This window comes from Eurosta solidaginis, chromosome 5 (assembly GCF_040869045.1).
Source record: "Eurosta solidaginis isolate ZX-2024a chromosome 5, ASM4086904v1, whole genome shotgun sequence".
NCBI classification, from domain to species: domain Eukaryota; kingdom Metazoa; phylum Arthropoda; class Insecta; order Diptera; family Tephritidae; genus Eurosta; species Eurosta solidaginis.
Window position 1 is genome coordinate 85623781 of NC_090323.1, and position 25400 is coordinate 85649180.

Sequence of the window (25400 nt, forward strand, 5' to 3'; positions counted from 1 at the left end):
TCATCGGGAGAACGTGAGTACTTTTCCTTTTCAATGCCAGCGCTCTGGAGAGAACCTAAAAACCATAAAGATGATTGCTACTTTTGTTTGATGAAAGTTACGGGTATAAATGCAAAAAAATTAGCAAAATATAATTATCCTGATGTATCATCAGTATCCAAACCAGTTCCACGTACTGCTAATGATCCATTGCCAGTTTATCGAAGTATAAGTGCAAATGTCCTGGAAACTTTAACTCCATCACCCCCGAGCAGTGAAAGCGACTTTGTCATGCGATTTGATTCGTGATTTGAATTTGTCCAAACAAAAAGCAGAGTAGCTAGGATCACGGCTGCAGCAATGGAAAAATCTAGACTCTCGAACAAAAGTTACTGTATACAGAAACAGAAATGAGGCACTTCGACCGTTCTTCAAAAAAGAAGACAACATAAGTTTCTGTAACGATATTAATGGTTTATTTAATGAAATGAATGCACCCTACGATCGAAACGAATTGCGTTTATTCATTGATGGTTCCAAATACAGCCTAAAAGCTGCTCTTCTCCACAACGGGAATAACAAACCATCTATTCCGATTGCTCATGCAGTACAAACGAAGGCATGCTACGAAACAATGCGGAAGACCCTGTGCTTCATCAAATACAATGATCATAAATGGAAAATATGTGGTGATCTAAAGGTATAAACATTAATTCCAATTAAATCGAAAACACTTATTTTTTATATTATTTCAACAGGTAATTGGCATCTTAACTGGGATGCAATCTGGATTCACCAAATTTTGTTGTTTCTTATGCTTGTGGGATAGCCGCGCAACTGAACATCATTATGTGAGGAAAGAATGGCAAAGTCGTACTCAATATGAGCCTGGACAGCAAAACGTCTCCGCTGAACCACTTGTAAATCCACAAGACATTTTCCTGCCACCTCTTCACATTAAACTTGGTCTTATAAAGAACTTCGTCAAAGCATTAAACCGTGAAGGACCGGCTTTTCAGTACTTAGTCAAGTTGTTTCCTAAATTGTCATATGCAAAAATCAAAGAAGGAATATTTGTCGGACCTGATATTAGAAAACTAATGGCTGATAAAGAATTTACAAAATGTTTAACGCCCGATGAAGCAGCCGCGTAGGCATCTTTTCAAAATATCGTTCACCACTTTCTTGGTAATCACAAATCCCCTAATTTTGAGGAAATTATTGGCGATATGTTGGAAAATTATCGCAAGATTGGAGCTCGGATGTCTCTAAAGATGCATTCCCATCTCGATTTTTTTCCCGAAAACTTGGGTGACACGAGCGACGAACAGGGAGAGCGGTTACACCAAGATCTAGCCAACATTGAAAGACGATATCAAGGATTTTGGGATGAAGGCATGATGAGCGACTATTGTTGGACTCTAATACGCGAAACAGATTCTAAACAATACAAAAGGCAAAGTTCCACCAATCTTCATTTCTGATTTGTTACTTTTAAGTTAATAAAATGAATATTATTTGACAAAAATCTTAAAAAATGAATTTATTGACTATATTAAAAACTAGAATCAATCTTAAAAAACGGAATGCAGATTCGGATTCAGCGTCATAAATTGACTTAAAAACCACTTTTAGTTGTCCAGATCCAAAACCGTGTATACTTGTGTAGTTAGAGCATCCTGGTGGGCTAGGTCTTCAAGGGTTGACTTGAAATTTTCCACTTTTTGATATCGAGTAGCGCTTACAGATCTTGAAGCATTTTTTTTTTGAAATTTTTTCCACTTATCATACAGTTTTTCTAGCTTGGCGACAGAATGGCTAATTCCTTTGCTTTCTCCCAAAACAAGAGAACTTCCTCTATTATTAGTTTGGTAGCTTCTCTATTATTTAATTTAATTTCGCGCATATTATAAAACAAACAACGAAGGACTTTACAATAGTTTGATGGCAATTTACTGCCAGTTATTTGATATGACATGTGACCAACTAAAGAATTCTGCTTTGATAATTTAATCCTATAACTTTGAGATGGATATGACAATATTTCGGGCAAGTTGATTGCCCTCAATCCATTAATTAATATATTATTTAATATATGAAATCGATACACATCGATACACGAACGATAAACATTTTTTCATAGCCAGATACGTGGGAAAACCGTGTCCCACTGCTTTTACGCTTCCAAGAGATATCGGCAGGTGTCAAACAACTCGTCTTGACCTCAGTATTAATAATCCGAAGACGGAAAAAAAATTTGAATCGTTAAAAAATTTTCACGAAAAATCAAAAAATATTCCCTCCGAAACCCGGGGGAACCAGAATAATTTAAAAAATTCTCCTGGCCGGTCCACCAATGGTGCGGGATCATAATTAAATACGTGCATAATCCCTTTTCTCTGTGTACAACAAAAGTACAAGAACCACATGAAAATTGTCAACTTCAACTGCAAATATGTATCTCCTAACCAGGCATGCTTAACCAACGAACCGATATCATTTCGTTAAGATAATTAACGTTAATAAACGAAACAAAGTCATTTCGTTTCGTTTATTAACGTTAAGAACGTCAAATTAACGAAATGATTTTGCTTATTTTTCTGCCATATCAAAACGAAATCAAATCGGTTATGTTGATTTATTAATTTCAAACTATGCTGGCAAAGCTGATTGATGGCGGAGTCATTAAAGGTGAAAGCATTAGCCAAGCTGATTGCAACTTTTCTCACGAATTTTAACAGTACGAACATTTGTCAGAGTATTTTTGACATTACCACCAACGAATTACACAAACAAATTACATGGAGTTTGCGTGAGTATGTCCGCTCGCTGTTACTACCTTACGGCTTCACCATGGCTATAGCATTGCCAGCACAATTCAAACATAAAGTATCACGTTTTTGTTAACGTTTTTAACGTTAACGAAAGCTTTTCGTTTCTGTTAAAAACGAGATACAATTTATCTTGATAATTTCTTTATCGATAATATTTCGAAGTGTTTCAACGGAAACGGTGGAAATTTTTTGATAAACGATTAGCTTAACGTTAAGGTGCATCCCTGCTCCTAACATAGTACACATTTTTCTTTTCCGTTAGATTATTAATGCTTAGGTTTTCTCCCGACTTTTGGATTCGTATTAGTTATTACCGGATTAAAAATTGCATCACTATATCTTCAGCGTTCTCCAAATCGATGCAAAGCTTTTTTTAAAAGATACGAGCGGCCGAATAAGGCGTTGGCACGCCCGCTTTTATTGAACGGTTTTATTTAGCTTGACTTGGTAGGCCGGCCGGCAAGAATTTTGTAATTAAAATTTAAGTAACTTCCCGATAAGCTACAAGCTTGAAACTTGGAATATAGTTCAGAACCCGACGACAATGCAATAATAAGAAACAAAAACTCCGATAGGTGGCGCATGTATCGAGATATTTCAAAAAATCGTATTTGTGGTCCAATTTGGCTCATGTTTGGAACTCATAATACATACAGGAATAGAAAGCGACCTATGAAAAAAATTGCCGCTAGATGGCGCAGGTATCGAGATATTAAAGAAAATCGTATTTGTGCCCCGATTTGGCTCATATTTGGAACACATAATACCTTCATGAATAGAAAGCGACCTCCCACTAGGTGCGGCAAGGATCGTGATATTAAAAATACTCGTGTCTGTGGTTTGATTTGGCTGATATTTGGAACAAATATTACATACAGTCCGGTAGGAGTGACATCAAAATACTTTGGAGTTCGAGGACTTAGATTGTAACAAATTGAAAGGAAAGAGCCCTTTAATAATGAGTCACTAAATGAACTAAAGAGAATGAGAGATAATAGGCAATTAAGACTAAAAACTTGAAAATAAAATAATTTAAAAAAAATTTTAAGTTGAACGGTTTTATTGAAAACAATACTTACATTAAGTAATAATAATACTAAAAGCTAGAAAATAATTAGGTAGGTCCTAGGTACTAGTCATCACACTCCTCATCAATCTAGGGCGTTGATCAGACAATTAAACAAAAGCGTTGGGCGCGTGAAATTTCTAAAAATGTGACTTATGACTAGGTATACATAGAAAATTGACGCGTCCAACACTTTCGTTTAATTGTCTGATCAACGCCCTAGCTTGATGAGGAGTGTGATGACTAGTACCTAGGACCTACCTAATTATTTTCTAGCTTTTAGTATTATTATTACTTAATGTAAGTATTGTTTTCAATAAAACCGTTTAACTAAAAAAAATTTTTAAATGATTTTATTTTAATTTTATTAAATACGAAATTTAAATCAACCTTACAAAGTTATTTCTATTTTTAGTTTTATAGCTTTATAATATTACATTTACACGGGCCTCAAATGCGTACTTCAAAATGAGTCATTTGAAAGTGTTTACATTGGCCTCATTCGCATTTCGCTTTACCTTCCGTGCAAGACTCGACTGTGAGGACACCAATCCCTAGCAAGAAAATTCAATGGATTATTGATTAAACAATATTATCATAAAAAAATATAAATATAAAGCAATTTCTGGTAAAAATATCAGTTGAGTTTTAAAAAACTAGTGGAAACATGATACGTTGTTTAACTATTCCTGTTCTTGTCGGGATTCTTTTAGTAAGAAAACGTCCAAAGCATGCGCCGGGATTTTTCTCCCAAAAGGACGCATTTGGTGCTATGTAAATCTGATATTACCCTTCATTGTAAAAAATATTAAATACTTAGGTTGATGGGTGTGGATTGCATTTGGCAGACCGAATGCGCTGAAATGAGTCATTTCAGAAATGCGATTTGTATGATTATGCCCAAAATTACGCATTTTATGCAGTGTGAATGTGATATAAATTAAGGAAATATTCCTTGTATTACTTTTAGAGATGCGTCAAATGCGTACTTCCAAATGAGTCATTTGAAAACGTTTTCGTTGGCCGCATTCTTATCTGGCTTAACTTTCCCTGCAACACACTACTGCGACGACTCCAATCCATAACAAGTAAACGCACTGACGTAATTGATTAAACGACATTAAACAAAAAAATAAAAAGTATCACAAATACAAAGCAGTTTCGGCTATAATTGTCAGTTTTGCTTTAAAAAACTAGTGGAAACTCTGGTACAACACTATGTTTAACCATTCGTGTTCTTGCGGGGTTCTTTTGGTAAGAAAATGTCAAAAGCGTGTCTATATAGATTAAGTGGATTACATTTGCAGGCCGAATGCGTCCAAGTGAGTTATTTTGGAAATGCCATTTGTATGAGGAAATGCGACGCATTTGGGATTTTTCTCCCAAAATGACGCATTTAGTGATGTGTAAATGCGATATTAACCTTAATGTAAAAAAAAAAACTTAAATTAAGCGATTTCCCTGGGAACAGATTTAGGCCGAGTTTCTGTTCCAATTCGTGTCGTGCTTTTAATAGTTTTTCCTGCAAATTGGCGGGATGGGACCGCCGTGTTTTCCGCCGACTCCGAACGGCATCTGCAAGGCTTCACTGAGAAACTTTTCATGGCAGAAATACACTGGCAGTGTTTGCCAAGTCGCTGCCGAGGGGTGACAACGCCGAGAAAAACTTTCTTCTAATTGAAAAGACTTTTTTTCGATGTTGCTTTGTCCGAAGGTTGAACCCAGAACCTTCGGTGTGTTAAGCAGAGCACGTTACCACCACACCACGGCTGCCGCCCTTAACCGTCATGTGACCGGATGATAAAAATTGGGTGGCCTGTCTACAATTGTAGCAAGCATGCAACTGTTTGTAAAATGAAGATAATGTTTAAGAAAAATCACTTGGTTGTTAATTACTTTACGTGTATCTATTTTTTTTTATTTAATACCAGTTTTATCTGTGCAAGTTTAAACCATGATACAAAACTTACAAGGTAACACCGGTGAGAGACAAAAGACGTTTAAAAAAATGTTAAAAACCTCTCACTAAAACTTGATATATGTATAAAGAATTTCCATGTCTATTATGCCAATTTTCGGCAGGAATCTTATTAGCGTTCAGAAAAGTACTACATTGGTTGAATTGTATCACAATCCAATTCTTTGAATGAAAGTTATAGCAAAAAGACATGTGAGGATGACTCCTCGGACGGAAAGGCTGACGGATAGACCGATGAATGGATTAGCAATGGCATCTATTTAGGTTGACTTAAATCGGCTATAACAAAATCGCTAGACGCTAACATTGATCAAGTCGATATAGGCTACCAGAAAAATCGGATTTTTTTCGTGTATTGTTTGAACAGATATTTTAGATATTTTTTGTTACACATTTAATTTCAGCAAAATGATTGTTTTAACCATGGCGGAACTATACAAGGTGAAAGCACGGGACAGCTGATATAAACTTTTTTTATTTGATTTGATACATCAACTTCCGGCGCATTACGATTTTGACATTAGTCCATTGAATTTACAAAAACAAAGTACATGGAACTTTTATTCATTTTTTATATATATTTTAATTATATATATTTTAATTCCTACACCTGCCACCTTGTATGGTTCCGCCATGATTTTAATAGATATTTTTTTTACTCATTGAAGTTTAGCATCTCAAAATCCATAAATAATAGGATTTGAAATAAAAAAAATGTCTTTGGTTTTTATTTTACAATAAAAAATAGCAGAAAATTATAAAACTACACATCCAAACACGTTTTTCTTTAACATTGAATGAAACTTTGAGATTTATCCGCCTTTATTCATATTAGAAACTTTGTAAACTTAATGGTATTATTTGAAAATTCTTTAAAATTAATTGGTAATTCGTAACGGAATAAAAATGTGGTCAAATAAATTGTACCGAAAACAAATAGTTTAAGCTTTATTTGTAAACAATTTTGTTGGAAGCGATCCATTTTTTTTACATATTCGAGTTCAGCATCTCAAAACCTACAAAAGCTTTGATTTTTAAGAAGATGAGATTCTTTTTTTTTATAATAAAAATATAGTTTAAAAAACTAAAAAACACACTTTTAAATAATATCGAACTAAAAAGTTAAAAATAATTTTGAAATTGAGTTGAAAACAATAATGAACGAAAAGCACTAGTATTATTGTGAAAAAAGCGTATATCGCACGCACGACGCTTTTATCACAATAATACTAGTATTTTTCATTCGTTATTGTTTTAAAATTATATTATTTTGAAAATTATTTTTTACTTTATGTTCGGTATTATTTAAAAGCGTGTTTTTTAGTTTTTTTTTAATTCTCCTTTACGCGCCTAGCCTAGAGAGTTACGAACAAACATACATACATATGTACATACAAGTGAAGCTAATATATTTACATAAGCGTTTTAAAAAGGGTAAAAACAAGAAACCAGTTTTTTTCAAAAAGTTTTTCCATATTTCTGTTTGAAATATTAACCAATATCCGATTTGTCACATATTGGCAAAAAATTGAATCTCAAGCATTTTTTGCTTCATAGGCTAGACTTATTAACCGAAGATCTTGGGTTCAATAGCAACATCGAAGAACTTGAGAAAAAAAATAGTAGCGTAACACTCGACAGTGGCTTGGCAAGCACGCAGAGTGTTTCTCATTCATGAAAAGTTTGTCAGCGAAAATGCATATACCCGGCAGAGCTCGGAGTTGGCATAAAACAAGTAGGTAGGTTCCGTCCTGCCAATTTGTAGGAAACGAGTACGACGGGATTTGGTAGAGAAGCTCGGCCTAAATCGCTACCTGGTATAACACGCCAAGTTATTATTATTATTAATGTTATTAATATTTGTATTATTATTATTTTTAATTGGTTTCTATTTATGCTCTTTAGATATTACGATCACCTTTCAACAATTTTTCATTGTACTATGGTGATCGGTTTATACCGCGCCGGAATTCCTTCAAAACCCTTAATAAGAATCTTAAATTAGTTAATACGAATATAGAGAGGGATGTTCTTAAAGTTGTAAGTACTACATGTTTATGCAATTAAGAATTTATAATTATACGATTTTTTTTTTGAACAGCTTTTCGATTCAAATTATTGGAGGCAGTACAGTCTAAAGATTGCGATAAATAAAACTCTAGAGTTAGAAGAAGAACGAATCCTGCAGCTAAGCGAACGCACCCTGAAGAAGTCGGATAGGCATACAAAATTTCCTTGTTTTGATTACGATTGGCACTGCATTCCTCGATCAAAACCACTTGCGTTTGCTGAAACTACTCATGATTCACCAGGATTTGACTCGACTTTCGGTAAATACGGTTGTTTAATGGTCAATACACCAAGCCATTAACTTTTTACCTGCATGCACAAAGCATGGAGACTTTTAGCATTGTTTACTATATAATTTAGCAGCTTAAATTGAGGTTATGTTGCGAATAGATTGGAAGAAAGTGAAAGAAGACAGTCGAATGGAGTGGAATAAGGAACAGCAGGAAGAGCAGAGTCGCATTGCATCAACTAAATACCAGAGACAATTTTAAAATAGAAATGTTGCAGGAACGAAAAATAGCGTGAAGCAAAACTCTAGTAGGTCACATTCACCACTCACCACAGCAGGATGTGTTAAACTACCACTGTCTGTATTTGTTATTTAACAATTATTTGTACACTTTTTATTCAGCTAATGTGTTCAGAATGTTAAAAATTGTGTTAAAGTTTGTGTTGTGGTAGAAGTGACTTGATAGTCGAATTTTGTGAAGCTCCGCTGCTTTCCACTGAAGTTCGTGCATGCAACATCTTTATTTTTCACAACTAACTAATTATATAACTACTGCAAATAAGGTGTCCTAAATGCCATGTATATTAGGGGGGCCGATTTGTATGGACGAAAGTTAACCGATATCGCGCCATCGATTATTCGATAGGATTTGGGCTCAGGGAAAAAAGTTCCACTACGCATACCCAAAAAAATAATTTCCGGCCTGCGAAATTTCATTTTTTTTACTTTTTTCGACTTTGATTTTTAGGGTTTTTTGATAACCTACTAAAAAATTTTTCATATGTATACCCTGTCCGACCCAAGAATGTACGCTAAAAACGTTGTCGATAACAGTTTTTTGAACAAAAAAAAATATATATATACAGGGTATTCATGAAAATTTTACAATCAAATGAAAATTTTTTAGTAGGTCATGAAAAAAACCTTAAAAATCAAAGTCGAAAAAAGTATGAAATTTCGCAGGCTCGAAAATTATTTTTTTGGGTATGCGTGGTGGAACTTTTTTCCTGAGCCCAAATCCTTTCGAAAAATTGATGGCGCGATATCGGTTAATAAATCGACCTAGTCTAATGTATATATTCCAAAATTATTATAGTTTATGTCGGTTTAAAAATTTACTTAAATTTTCTTAAATACCTTCGTAATGTGTGTGTGTGTACAAATGTTGAGCGATCAGCTGTTAGTCGCGCTACTTGGTAAGGTTTACAATGGATTAAGTGTGACGCGTAGCGGAACAAACGACAGAAAATATCGAGAACCATGCTGTTATAAAGAAGTGAAATATGTAACACAGTAACAAAAATCGCCAAAATTGGATATGTGCAGAATTGTGCTATTCATGTGCTCAGTATTTCCTAAAATAATGTTTTTGGGACAACTTTTATTGTTTTAAAAAAGAGTAATTCTTTGCCTCTTTTGTTTACCAGTAACGTTGGAGCACATAATTCCCACAAATACTTTTTTGTACCTACTTTGTAGGAAAGTCAGTAACATACAAATTTCTTGTTCAGAACTAGACCTGAAGTACCAAATAAGTGCTAGTTCGATTGTAGCTACATTTACTCTAGTCCTTAATCGACATTGTGGCTTTTATATTTTATATTTCACATATTATAGTTAATAAAATAAATAAATGCAAGGCGCGTTAACCTTCCGAAGAGATTTTAAGAAGAGATTCTCTTCCAATTTGCTTCGTGCTTGTTCTAACTTATATATTTTTTTCCAAACTTGTTTGACTGGACCTACATGTTTTATGTCGACACCGAACGGCATCTGAAAGGCAGATGAGTTTTCACTATAAAATTTTTCATGGCAGAAATACACTAGGAGTGTTTGCCAAATATCTGCCAAGGGGCGACCCCGCTTAGAAAAACCCTTTTCTAATTGAAACAACTTTTTTTTACATTTTTGATGCTGCTTTATCCGTGGCTTGAACCCGGGATCTTCGGTGTGGTAGGCGAAGAACGCTACCATACCACGGCGGCCATGTTTGGTAAATACGCTATTTACAAAAAAAAAAGCCTACTAGCTTGAAGGAGCTACCCAAGTTCGAAAGTGAAAACAATTTCCACCGCCTAGAACATCGCTATTTAAACCCGCCATTTTAAGGCGTGAAAAGAGTTAGAACATGCACTAGAATGCACTAGAGGCGCACCAGTTTAAAATAAAGATTTTCCCTACAGGGCATTGCTTATGAGGGGTCCAGTTTGACGGACTTCGTAAAAGCAAAGTATTTTTATACTCAGTTGAGCAGAGCTCACAGAGTATATTAAGTTTGATTGGATAACGGTTGGTTGTACATATATAAAGGAATCGAGATAGATATAGACTTCCATATATCAAAATAATCAGGATAGAAAAAAAATTTGATTGAGCCATGTCCGTCCGTCCGTCCGTCCGTCCGTTAACACGATAACTTGAGTAAATTTTGAGGTATCTTGATGAAATTTGGTATGTAGGTTCCTGAGCACTCATCTCAGATCGCTATTTAAAATGAACGATTTCGGACTATAACCACGCCCACTTTTTCGATATCGAAAATTTCGAAAAACCGAAAAAGTGCGATAATTCATTACAAAAGACCGATAAAGCGACGAAACTTGGTAGATGAGTTGAACTTATGACGCAGAATAGAAAATTAGTAAAATTTTGGACAATGGGCGTGGCACCGCCCACTTTTAAAAGAAGGTAATTTAAAATTTTGCAAGATGTAATTTGGCAGTCGTTGAAGATATCATGATGAAATTTGTCAGGAACGTTACTACTATTACTATATGTACGCTTAATAAAAATTAGCAAAATCGGGGAAGGACCACGCCCACTTTTAAAAAATTTTTTTTTTTAAAGTAAAATTTTTACAAAAAATTTAATATCTTTACAGTATATAAGTAAATTATGTCAACATTCAACTCCAGTAATGATATGGTGCAACAAAATACAAAAATAAAAGAAAATTTCAAAATGGGCGTGGCTCCGCCCTTTTTCATTTAATTTGTCTAGGATACTTTTAACGCCATAAGTCGAACAAAAATTAACCAATCCTTTTGAAATTTGGTAGGGGAGTAGATTTTACGACGTTAACTGTTTTCTGTGAAAATGGGCGAAATCGGTTGATGCCACGCCCAGTTTTTATACACAGTCGTCCGTCCGTCCGTCCGTCTGTCCCTTAACACGATAACTTGAGTAAATTTTGAGGTATCTTCATGAAATTTGGTATATATGTTCCTGGGCACTCATCTCAGATCGCTATTTAAAATGAACGATATCGGACAATAACCACGCCCAATTTTTCGATATCGAAAATTTCGAAAAATCTAAAAAGTGCGATAATTCATTACCAAATACGCATTAAGCGATGAAACTTGGTAGGTGAGTTGAGCTTATGACGCAGAATAGAAAACTAGTAAAATTTTGGCCATTGGGCGTGGCACCGCCCACTTTTAAATGAAGGTAATTTAGAAGTTTTGCAAGCTGTAATTTGGCAGTCGTTAAAGATATCATGATGAAATTTGGCAGGAACATTACCCTTATTACTTTATGTCTGCTTAATAAAAATTAGCAAAATCGGAGAACGACCACGCCCACTTTTTAAAAAAAATTTTTTTTAAATTCAAATTTTAAAAGAAGAGTTAATATCTTTACAGCATATAAGTAAATTATGCCAACATTCAACTCCAGTAATGATGTGGTGCAACAAATTACAAAAATAAAAGAAAATTTCAAAATGGGCGTGGCTCCGCCCTTTTTCATTTAATTTGTCTAGGATGCTTTTAATGCCATAAGTCGAACAAAAATTAACCAATCCTTGTTTCCTGTTTTCTGTGAAAAAGGGCGAAATCGGTTGAAGCCACGCCCAGTTTTTATACACAGTCCACCGTCTGTCCTTCCGCTCGGCCGTTAACACAATAACTTGAGCAAAAATCGATATATCTTTACTAAACTTAGCACACGTACTTATCTGAACTCACTTTATCTCGATATAAAAAATGGCCGAAATCCGACCATAACCACGCCCACTTTATCGATATCGAAAATTACGAAAAATAAAAAAATGCCATAATTCTATACCAAATACGAAAAAAGGGATGAAACATTGTAACTGGATTGGTTTATTGACGCAAAATATAACTTTGGAAAAAACTTGGTAAAATGGGTGTGACACCTACCATATTAAGTAGAAGAAAATGAAAAAGTTCTACAAGGCGAAATCAACAGCCCTTGGAATCTTGGCAGGAATACTGTTAGTGGTATTCCATATATAAATAAATTAGCAGTACCCGACAGATGATTTTCTGGATCACCTGGTCCACATTTTGGTCAATATCCCGAGAACGCCTTCACATATACATCTAAGGGCCACTCGCTTTTAAAACCCTCATTAATACCTTTAATTTGATATCCATATCGTACAAACACATTCTAGAGTCACCCCTGGCCCACCCTAATGGCGATATCTCGAAAAGGCGTCCACCTATAGACCTAATGCCCACTCCCTATTAAAATGCTCAGTAACACCTTTCGTTTGATACCCATATCGTACAAACATTCTAGAGTCACCCCTGGCCCACCCTAATAGCGATATCTCGAAAAGGCGTCCACCTATAGACCTAATGCCCACTCCCTATTAAAATGCTCAGTAACACCTTTCGTTTGATACCCATATCGTACAAACATTCTAGAGTCACCCCTGGCCCACCCTAATGGCGGTATCTCGAAAAGGCGTCCACCTATAGACCTAATGTCCACTCCCTCTTAAAATGCTCAGTAACACCTTTCGTTTGATACCCATATCGTACAAACATTCTAGAGTCACCCCTGGCCCACCCTAATGGTGATATCTCGAAAAGGCGTCCACCTATAGATCTAATGTCCACTCCCTCTTAAAATGCTCAGTAACACCTTTCGTTTCATACCCATATCGTACAAACATTCTAGAGTCACCCCTGGCCCACCCTAATGGCGATATCTCGAAAAGGCGTCCACCTATAGATCTAATGCCCACTCTCTCTTGAAATGCTCAGTAACACCTTTCGTTTGATACCCATATCGTACAAACATTCTAGAGTCACCCTTGGTCCACCTTTATGGCGATATCTCGAAAAGGCGTCCACCTATTGAACTAAGGATTACTCCCTTTTAAAATACTCATTACCACCTTTCGTTTGATACCCATATCGTACAAACACATTCTAGAGTCACCCTTGGTCCACCTTTATGGCGATATCTCGAAAAGGCGTCCACCTATTGAACTAAGGATTACTCCCTTTTAAAATACTCATTACCACCTTTCATTTGATACCCATATCGTACAAACACATTCTAGAGTCACCTCTGGCCCACCCTAATGGCGATATCTCGAAAAGGCGTCCACCTATAGACCTAATGCCCACTCCCTCTTAAAATGCTCAGTAACACCTTTCGTTTGATACCCATATCGTACAAACATTCTAGAGTCACCCCCGGCCCACCCTAATGGCGATTTCTCGAAAAGGCGTCCTCCTATAGACCTAATGCCCACTCCCTCTTAAAATGCTCAGTAACACCTTTCGTTTGGTACCCATATCGTACAAACACATTCTAGAGTCAACCCTGCCCACCCTAATGACGATATCTCGAAAAGGCGTCCACCTATAGACCTCATGCCCACTCCCTCTTAAAATGCTCAGTAACACCTTTCGTTTGATATGGCGATATCTCGAAACGGCGTCGACCTATGGAACTAAGGATCACTCCTTTTCAAAATACTCATTAACAGCTTTCATTCGATACCCATATCGTACAAACATATTCTAGAGTCACCCCTGGTCCACCTTTATGGCGATTTCTCGAAAAGGCGTTCACCTATAGAACTAAAGCCCATTCCCTTTTAAAATACTCATTACCACCTTTCATTTGATACCCATATCGTACAAACACATTCTAGAGTCACCCCTAGTCCACCTTAATGGCGATATCTCGAAAAGGCGTCCACCGATAGACCTAAGGCCCACTCCCTCTTAAAATGCTCAGTAACACCTTTCATTTGATACCCATATCGTACAAACAAATTCTAGAGTCAGCCCTGGTCCACCTTTATGGCGATATCCCTAAATGGCGTCCATCAATAGAACTATGGCCTACTCTCTCTTAAAATACTCTTTAATACCTTCCATTTGATACACATGTCATACAACCACATTCCAGGGTTACCCTAGGTCCATTTTCCTACATGGTGATTTCCCTTATTTTGTCTCCATAGCTCTCAACTGAGTATGTAATGTTCGGTTACACCCGAACTTAGCCTTCCTTACTTGTTTATATTTTTGTTAGTTTATATACATTTTTGTGTACAAAACTAAAAGAAATGGGAAAATATTTGGAAAATCTATTCTTCCGCCTCTAAGTAAATATTTCATAACGAATATGTTACAAAATTTAAATGTCCACACAAAAAGGAAATAAAAATAAATTTATTTCCTTGCATTTTTGGAAAAATTCTATGTAATATGCACGTTTGAAACTTACACTTGTACTATATACTTGTACTTGTAAAATATATATTTTACAAAAATAACAAACTTGGTCTTGAAGACAACAATTTAATATAATAATTATTTACAGACCAGCAAAACCAAACATAACATTATATACTTACAGTCTACGGAAAAAGCACTCATTCTAACAAAAGCGAGAGCTTAAAAAAGAAAAACCATATGGGCTGCAACAAAAATCCTCGTCTAATGAGATAATAGCACCTGATTGGCGCACTCAATTGACAGTGGTAAATAATAAAAACAAGGAACAGTAGAAAACGAGTTATAAATAGAAACTTGCAAAGCGCATTGATGGCCTGATGCGCTAAACGTCAAGCCTTCAATGTGTGGATCGCTGATGATAAACCGTCATGGGCATTGTGAATGATAACTAAGTGTGATATCTTATCTGTCAACTGCCTGACAGGATGTTTAATATGGCTACTTTTAAGTGTTTTGACAGGGTGTTCAATATGGCGGCGCATATCTTCAGCGGGTGGTAGAAAGAAATGCAGAATGAGATAGCGATAGTCAATTACAAATCAGGTGATCCAATCATTTTGGAATTTTGACGTCTATGCAGAAGATATCACACTTAGTTATCATTCACAATGGTCATGGGTTTTGAAATAGTCGGCTACACGGTCCTAGAGCTCTTTTTTTTTTTTTTAATTTACTCGTTTTCTATGTATAATAATTTAATATTGTTCCGAATTTTGGGAAATTCCGCTTATTCCAAACCTTCTGCTTACGTTCGAATCGCTAAACTGTTGAATAAATCACTCCAATATTCAGTATTGCAATATGGGCTATATTTAGTCTAATTGGGAGTACTTCACAACAGCGTGCTTAAATCAAACTGATTCCTCAGCTTGCGCTGCTTTTATACTCTCTGTTGCCTCGTCTGCATATTTCTCCAAAGGTCTAGACGTTTCACCTTCTAGAATCTCCTGCTTGGTTACTAGCCATATACATTAGACTGGGTCGATTTATTAACCGATATCGCGCCATCGATTTTTCGATAGGAGTTGGGCTCTAGGAAAAAAAGTTCCACTACGCATACCCAAAAAAATAATTTTCGAGCCAGCGAAAAAAAATGGCGAAAGGGTAATAATTTTTCGTCCAAAACACTGCCCTCAAAAGGTGCCCGAAAAAATATTTTCTTTTTAGCCTAGTGATGTCAACATTCGCCACAATATAATATAACTTGTAAAATATACATTTTACAAAGATATCAAACTTGGTTTTGAAGACAATAAATTAATATAACAATTAATTATTTACAGACCAGTAAAACTAAACATAACATTTTAAATTTCAAATAAAAAAAATATTCGAAAAAAATGTTCCCCCGTCATAGTGGAATCGAAGCCAATGAGGGAATAACCAGTGCCAAAGAAGGCTGCGAGTGAATTACAAAGAGTCTAATGAATAGAGCTATAGCCGACACCTATAAACTTATAGCGGCCATCAGCAGTCATGGGGATGTAGGCACACATGCGGAAAAGTTGGGTATTACGAATAATGACAACTCGTTTCCTACCACTGATCTTCTACGTGACAGCTCACCAGCCAGCTTGTTACCTTCGGTTCCACTATGACCCGGAACCCAGATAATTGAAAATTGTAGAGTTTTTGTTACAGCTAAAAGTCGATTATGTACATTAGACTGGGTCGATTTATTAACCTATATCGCGCCATCGATTTTTCGATAGGATTTGCGCTCAGGAAAAAAAAGTTCCACTATGCATACCCAAAAAAAATAATTTTTGAGCTTGTAAAATTTCAACGATTTTTTCGATTTTTTATGCATTTTTTTCATTTTCAAGGCTCCAAATCACTTTTTATGTATTTTTTTTCGTGTCAACTGGCAAATGCAAAATTGGTAGATATAGTTTTTTTGAAAAAAAATTTTCTTTTATGGAGATTTAGAAGAATTTTGGTCGAAAAATCGATTTTTTTTGCCGGCTCAAAAATTATTTTTTTGGGTATGCGTAGTGGAACTTTTTTGCCTGAGCCCAAATCCTATCGAAAAATCGATGGCGCGATATAGGTTAACTTTCGTCCATACAAATCGACCCAGGTACATGCCCATTGTGGATTAGAAATACATGACAGAAATATACTCGGAGTGTTTGCGCATCACTGTCGAGGGGCGATTACTTAGAAAAACTGTTCTTCTAATTAAAAAAAAATTGTTTCTAAATGTTTGATGCTTCTTTGTCCGGTGTGGTAGGCGGAGCACGCAATCACCAAATCACGACAGCTGCCACGTTTCTGCTACCTTTTTCTAAAGATTTTGAAGCAAACGTGCACGGGGAAGCTCTGGTTTCGCCCCGTGAAAACACAGACGGTTAAATACTAGGGCTAACAGTGACTGAATTTATGAGTTTGTTGAGAGGGATTTGCGATTCTATTTGAACACAAGTGTTCTTTTTCTCTTGTTTAGTGTTTTTTATTTAACTAAAATGCATTTTGAATTCGAATTTGTTAATTTTAACAAATTTTATCCTAATGTATTGCTTAATAGGACGGGACCAACATGTAGGTCCCGACTCCGAACGGCATCTGCAAGGCAGATGAGTTTTCACTGAGTAGCTTTTAATGGCAGCAATACACTCGGTGTGCATACCAAATCACTGCCGAGGGGCGACCCCGCATAGAAAAACATCCGTGTCGCAAATTGGAAGGAAATCAAGCAGTCTTACCGTCAGAGGGAATGTGGATGGCAAATAACGTGTAGATACGGGCGCATCTCATTCCTTGATTTGGTCAACAAGAGAGTAAAGCCATTACCTGGAACAAGGTTGCGTACGGACACTGGCGAGTATAACCAAGTCCTGGGAGAAGTGATCTGTGAAGTCTTAATTGGGAAGGTCATGGTTCTACACAAATTCGTTGTGGCGGAGATCGTTGATGAAGTCATATTTGGAGTGGACTTCTTAGCTGACCATGCCTGATCGATATGCGGAGAAAGATTATGCGCTATAAAAACAAGGATGTTCCACTTAACTTCAGTTTGGAGAAAGGGTTCAGCAGTAAGCGAGTACTGGTGGAGGAGATTTGACAGAGACCACAAAAGTCAAGGAAAGTAGATCGGGCAAAGGTTGATGGAACGAATGTGCCAAACGAATCAAAGCCGAAGGTACCTGCAAGAGAAACACTGGCATTGAAAAACCCTAATACGAACGAAAGAATTTCCCAGAAAGAATGCAAGGGTGGTTTCAAACCAGGGCGCACTGCTGTTGGGAAACGTCGGAACGATACTGATTATGTGAAGCCAATTCGTCAAGTGCAAGCTTTACAAAGTAGTTCATTGGCCAAAGAACAGAGTGCGAGAAAACGATCCAGGATAATGAGTAGTGAGATGAAACGCAGGTACGATGAGAACAATAATTCGGAAGGGTTCTTGGAGGGAGATTTGGTACTGTCACACAACTCTCACCGGCGGAAAGCTGTTCCATCCAAATTTCGGTGAAGTTTGGAAGGCCCGTACAAAGTTGTGAAGATCAGTGATACCATCTACCGCATACGAACCATTGGGAAACCACGAATTAGAAGAGTGGTTCATTTGGAGATGCTAGCGACGTTTAGATCGGGAAATTTGTCTCATCGGGACGATCAGACTTGGTGGAGGGCAGTGTGATGAATATTAGCAACACTAAGGGTGCTGTCATCTCTAAGCCGATATGCAGTGACTTGTATGCACATCAACAAATCATCATTATGTCTATCCATATGTCCATACAAGCAGAGGAGAGTAACGCACAAACACATGCATTTATCTGAGATACTCCCGAAAGTATGCAATAATTTGTGTAAGTATCACTCACATATACACGCACATACGAGAAGCTATACACGTGCATCTGTAGTTATAATTTTATAGCTGGTAGCTAAGTAAATTCTGGAATCGCCTAGAAGTATAGAACGAGGAAATCGAAGCGCTTCCCAAGGCAGTCGGTTCTATGTACCGGAGCGACTCGGGATTTTTCCCGACCAAGGACTGTCATTTCAGTGTAACCCCATTTAATTTGTTTCGTCCCTCCCACAAATTGTCATCCTCCCAGCAGCTCCTTGCAGCAGGACTGCTCCATATTCTCTTGCTCCGGGAAGGTATCGAATCCAATCCGGGTCCGTCTCCTGACCCCGGTCCTGAGAAATGGTTTTGCTGCATCTGCCGGAAAAGAATCTTTTTAGGACGGTCATACTCTATTCAGTGTGTCTCGTGTAAGGGATGGTTGCATCGGACAGGTTGCTCTGGGCTTGATCCCAAAACCCGACGTCCACGTAACTTTTATAAATCTTTTGTGGCTCCTTGCTGTTCACGCCCAAGGGCGCCCCGTAGTCTACGTCTAAGCGCCCCCCCATTACCTTCCAGCAGCCCCGCTGCTCAGCAAGCCACAACAAGTACCCGCTGCTGCTCGCGCCTTACGGCGCCAACAACTCAAACAGCTGCTACCACTCATAACTACAATCTTCGTAGTAGAGTCGGAAGCAATGCTGAGCAACAGCCCCTGCCCCCGTCTTCTCTCCCCTCTTTTCCGGCAGCAATCGTGTAGGTCAGGGAACCAGACTCTTAGTCCCTACATCCGTTTGCACCGTTTGCCAGCACAGAATATATATGTTTGCGACATCCGCCCAATGCAGCTCCTGCCCTGGGTGGTGCCACTTTCCTAGATGTTCTGGTCTCCGCGACGGCAACCCCTCGACGGGTTTCATCGCGCCATGTTGCCAGGTCGCAAACCCAAATCATCCGGGTACCCCAATGCTTGCCCCAGGACGCCCAGTCCCAGGGCCACAACAGCAATTGCGTCCTGGCCTTCCTCAACCCAGGCGTAGTCACCCGTCACTTACCCCCAGAGTGGCGACGTCTCCCCTCATGCACTTCAGAATTCTGCAGTTAAACTGTAATGGACTAACTGGGAAGATTACGGAGATAGTCAATTTCATGAAGCGGCACAACATCCGCATTGCTGCGATTCAAGAGACTAAACTCACAGCACGATCTGCATTGCAGACCTGCTCTGGGTATAATGTCCACAGAAAAGATCGCGAGAGCGGATATGGAGGCGGCCTCGCGTTTATAATACACCACTCTGTGCAATATCACATATTTGATCCTGGCATCGACCGCAGGGACAACGTCTTAGAACGTCAAGGTCTATCTGTCCGGTCAGGCGATGCAAACCTAGAAATCATCAACATCTACATCCTCCCTGCCACCTGTTGTCCCGGTGGATACCGCCTTAATATCAGAGCCTTACTCACTGGAAACAATCGCATTATTTTAGGCGACTTCAATGCCCATCATGATCTATGGCACTCAAATTTGCGGGCGGACAGTAGGGGCGAGATGTTGGCGGATCAAATAGAAGAAACGACGTTCTGCACAATAAACGGAGACGCCCCCATACGTATGGTAGGAAGCTGTCACAGTTCGCCAGATATCTCAATCGTGAGCGCAGAACTCGTAAACTGCGTCAACTGGCAGCCGATGGTATCATTGGCATCCGACCACCTGCCTATACTTGTTTCGCTCGAGCGTACCGCCGACTTCATCGTCACCGAAAAACGCACTTTCATAAACTTTAAAAAAGGAAAGTGGGAAGAATATAAATCCTTTACAGACAACCTCTTTGCTGCCCTCCCTATCCCGACTGATGCCCGCCAAGGGGAGCGTGCCTTCCGCAAGGTCATTGAATCCGCCTTGGCACGTTTCATTCCCGCCGGGAGAATTCCCGAAATCCGGCCCCACTTCCCGGCGGAGGCCGCAAACTTAGCGAGAGAACGTGACCTTATAAGGCAGCTTGACCCAGGCGACCCCCAAATAAGGGATATAAACCAACGCATCAGATTGCTTGTGGATGAACACAAGCGGGCGAAATGGGAGGAGCACCTAAGAGGTTGTAACCTCTCTACCGGTGTGGGTAAACTTTGGTCCACCGTAAAGTCCCTATCGAATCCGACCAAGCACAAAGACAAAGTTTCCATCGCCTTTGGCGACAAAGTGCTGTCGGATGCGAAAAAATGCGCGAGCGCTTTCTGCCGACAATATATAATGCATTCCACGGTCGACAAAGTTAGACGGAGGGCCAACAGACACGCACATAAACACAAATTCAGCGCGTCACCAATCACCATCACCGCTAAAGAGGTTGAGGACGCCATTGGTCGCGCTAAACCATCCAAAGCAGTGGGCCCAGACGGCATAGCCATGCCGATGCTTAAAAGCCTAGGGAAAGAGGGTTTCAAATATTTAGCGCAGGTCTTCAACCTGTCTCTTTCCACCTTTGTCATACCCGAGAAATGGAGAATGGCCAAGGTGGTCCCGCTACTAAAGCCTGGTAAACCAGCTAACATAGGAGAGTCGTATCGTCCGATATCTCTCCTATCGCCAGTAGCAAAGACGCTCGAAGCCATTTTGCTCCCTTATTTCCAAGCAAATTTGCAACTAGCCTCCCATCAGCATGGCTTCAGAAAACTCCATAGCACTACCTCCGCGCTAAATGCCATTAGCACCCAGATAAATTGCGGTTTAAATCAAAACCCCCACCATAGAACAGTACTCGTAGCGCTAGACCTATCAAAAGCTTTTGATACGGTCAACCATGGCTCGTTACTGCAAGACCTGGAAGGGTCTACCCTTCCCCCATGTCTTAAAAGGTGGACCGCAAATTATTTGGGTGGTCGGCAGGCATCGGTGCTATTTAGAAACGAAACATCAAAGCCAAGGAGAATTAAACAAGGGGTGCCACAGGGTGGTGTCCTATCCCCACTTTTGTTTAATTTCTACATATCAAAGCTACCTTCACCACCGGAAGGAGTCACAATCGTTTCCTACGCCGATGACTGCGCAGTAATGGCCACAGGCCCAGGCCCACATATCGATGAGCTATGCAACAAAATAAACGGCTACCTCCCTGATCTCGCGAAACCTGGCATTATCACCGACTAAATCTTCCGCGACCTTATTTACAACATGGACGTCCCAAATGTCGACCATTTTGAACATCCACGTCGATGGCTCTACGCTACCGACTGTCCTACACCCCAAAATCTTGGGTGTGACGTTTGATCAGGATCTACATTTTGGTGAGCACGCAGCCGCAATTGTTCCGAGAATTCAGAGCCGTAACAAAATCCTCAAATCCCTTGCTGGCAGTACCTGGGGAAAAGATAAAGAAACGCTCATGACTACATACAAAGCAATTAGCCAGCCGATTACGTGCTACGCGTCACCCATATGGTCGCCAAGCCTAAAAATTACCCACTGGAAGAAGCTACAGGCCTGCCAAAATACTGCTCTCAGAATTGCCACGGGCTGTCTTCTTATGTCCCCAGAACACCATCTACATAATGAGGCGAGAATACTCCCCATCAGGGAAAGAAACGAGATGCTGACCAAACAGTTCCTGTTGAATACCCAGAAACCTGGGCATCCCAACAGACATCTGATTGACGAGCCAGCACCGCCTAGGGGCTTAAGGAGTCATCTCCGTAAGCATTTTGAGGAAATACGGCATCTGAGTACACAGCCGTATGAAGCGAAAAAACACAAGCAGGTCCTTGGTGAACTCCACAAACAGGCGTCGGACCTTTATGCCGGGAATTGCCCGGTGAACCCAGTACTCAAAGTAAAGTATCCAAAACTTGCGGAAGAGGAACGCATACTCCCCAGGGAAACGCGTGTCACTCTGGCTCAACTTCGTTCTGGATACTGTAACAGGTTAAACTCTTACCTATCCAGAATCAACCCCGACATACAAGATGTATGCCCCGCTTGCAATATGTCCCCACATGACACCAACCATCTCTTTAATTGTAATGTGGAACCAACGCCTCTAACACCCCTTTCCCTATGGTCCACCCCTGTTGAAACAGCAAGTTTCCTTGGACTCCCGTTAGAGGATATTGATGACAGTTTGTGATCGGTCGCGTCTGTTATGTGGGGCGAAGCACTGCTACAACAACAACAACAACAACAACAGGAAATCGAAGAGTATAAAAGAGAGCAATCTGAGCAATCAGCATTCAGTTTGTTTTAAGCACGCTATCTGTGAGCAGTAGAAGTGTTATTTAATAAAGGCCATTTTGTATTATTGAATAGTGGAGTTATTTATTCAACAGTGTAATGATTCGAACGTTAGTAGAAGGTATGAAATAAGCGGAATTTCAGTAAATTCCTTACAATATGGTAATCGTGGGTCGCTTAAGGTACAGGTTTTTTCACATTTGAATTTGCTAGGTAGTTTTTCGTATTTTGAGGGCGTTTTGTAAATTATAAATCAATATTTTCCTGTTCGAATAATTGGCTGTATAAGATGTGTAATATATACGGAACAGATGTGTATAAGCGACAATTTCGATAAATATCATAAGATAGCTATGACCATGAATCTCTTATCTAAACAATAGTTTATATGGGATATATACAATATATTTACATATATACAATATATTTACATATATACCATTCTCAATAATAACATTTGAACCTGCTAGCTGTTAAAATGGGGCAGAAATTACGAAAAGCTTCATACCTGAACAATCGGTTGTTTGGGATGTATACTATATATACGACCGATCCCTACAATTTTTTAGATAACAAAAGCTGTGTTTTTTACATCTATATACATACACACATACATATGCACTTAAACTTTATGTGGACTGCTGAGCGCATAATTTTATCTTCACTTATGAAATTGTTGCACATTAAATAAGTACTAAAAATTGTGTGCCTCCACTATTCTCCAACTTTAATTTTGATATGCGTTATACACTACGACTGACGTAAGCATTTCGTGAAATTTGAAGCTTCTAGCTGTTAAGATGGGACAGAAGTTACGAAAAGCATTTTATCTGAACAATCGGCTGTGTGTGCCCAGCAAAAAAAATGTATAACGTTGGAGAAATATTGTGATTTTACATTAGAATTCTAATAAAGTTCTCAAAGGCACCTCTAATCGAACACTAGGTCAGAAATCGATTAGGGAAGGATTTGGGAAACACTAGAAATGCGATGTTGTCACAGTTATCGTTTATTTGTACGACATGGTCGCTCGTCCTGAGTGTTGTAAAAAAAATAGAAATCGGGAGAAGTTGTACGAAAATATTAGTAGCTGCAAAACCAGTTTTCCATTAGTCATAGGTAAAATTAGTAAGTGAAAATTAATATAAACCAGTAAGGAAAGCTAAGTTCGGGTGTAACCGAACATTATATACTCAGCTGAGAGCTTTAGAGACAAAATAAGGGAAAATAACCAGGGATAAGGGCAATGAACCTAGGGTAACCCTGGAATGTGTTTGTATCACATGGGTATCAAAGGGAAGGTATTAAAGAGTATTTTAAACGAGAGTAGGCCATAGTTCTATATATGGACGCTTTTTCGAGAAATCGCCCTAATGGTGGACCAGGGGTGACTCTAGAATGTGTTTGTACGATATGGGTATCAAATGAAAGGTGTTAATGAGTATTTTAAAAGGGAGGTGGCCTTAGTTCTATAGGTGAACGCCTTTTCGAGATATCGCCAAAAAGGTGGACCAGGGGTGACTCTATAACGTGTTTGTACGATATGGGTATTAAATTAAATGTACTAATGAGGGTTTTAAAAGGGAGTGGCCCTTAGTTGTATATGTGTATATTCGTTTTCGAGATATCGATCAAAATGTGGACCAGGGTAACCCAGAACCTAATCTGTAGGGTACCGCTAATTTATTTATATATGTAATACCACGATACTGTTCTTGCCAAGATTCCAAGGGCTTTTGATTTCGCCCTGCAGAACTTTTTCATTTTCTTCTACTTAATATGGTAGGTGTGACACCCATTTTACAAAGTTTTTTCCAAAGTTATGTTTTGCGTAAATAAACCAATCCAATTACCATATTTCATCTCTTTTTTCATATTTGGTACAGATCTATGGCATTTATTTCATTTTTCGAAATTTTCGATATCGAAAAAGTGGGCGTGGTCATAGTCGGATTTCTCCCATTTTTATTACCACGATAAAGTGAGTTCAGATAAGTACATGAACTAAGTTTAGTAAAGATAAATCGATTTTTTTCTCAAGTTATCGTGCTAACGGCCGAGCGGAAGGACAGACGGTCGACTGTGTATAAAAACTGGGCGTGGCTTCCACCGATTTCTCCCATTTTCACAGAAAAAAGTTATCGTCATAGAAGCTATGCCCTTACTAAATTTTTGTTCGACTTATGGCATTAAAAGTATTCTAGACAAATTAAATGAAAACGGGCGCAGCCACGCCCATTTTGAAAATTTCTTTTATTTTTGTATTTTGTTGCACCATATCATTACTGGAGTTGAATGTTGACATAATTTACTAATATAATATAAAGATATTAAAGTTTTTGTTAAAATTTGACTTAAATTTTTTTTAAGTGGGCGTGGTCGTTCTCCGATTTTGCTAATATTTATAAAGCATACATATAGTAATAGGAGTAACGTTCCTGCCAAATTTAATTATGATATCTTCAACGACTGCCAAATTACAGCTTGCAAAACTTTTAAATTACCTTATTTTAAAAGTGGGCGGTGCTAATTTTCTATTCAACGTCATAAGGTAAACCCACCTACCAAGTGTGGTTGCTTTATCCGTCTTTGGTAATGAATTATCGCACTTTTTCGGTTTTTCGAAATTTTCCATATCGAAAAAGTGGGCGTGGTTAGAGTCCGATTTTGTTCATTTTAAATAGCGATCTGAGATGA

The 25400-nt window shown here is 38.4% G+C and overlaps 1 protein-coding gene across 6 annotated transcripts in view; it reads left to right on the forward strand.

Moving 5' to 3' along the window:
- cort (cortex) overlaps positions 1-25400 on the forward strand; it is a 616404-nt gene that overhangs the window by 247105 nt on the left and 343899 nt on the right. For all 6 annotated transcript variants that reach the window (XM_067787571.1, XM_067787570.1, XM_067787568.1 and 3 more), the window contains exons 2-3: positions 7763-7897; positions 7959-8187. In XM_067787571.1, the coding sequence (XP_067643672.1) occupies positions 7763-7897; positions 7959-8187 (364 nt within the window). The remainder of the gene's footprint in view (positions 1-7762; positions 7898-7958; positions 8188-25400) is intronic.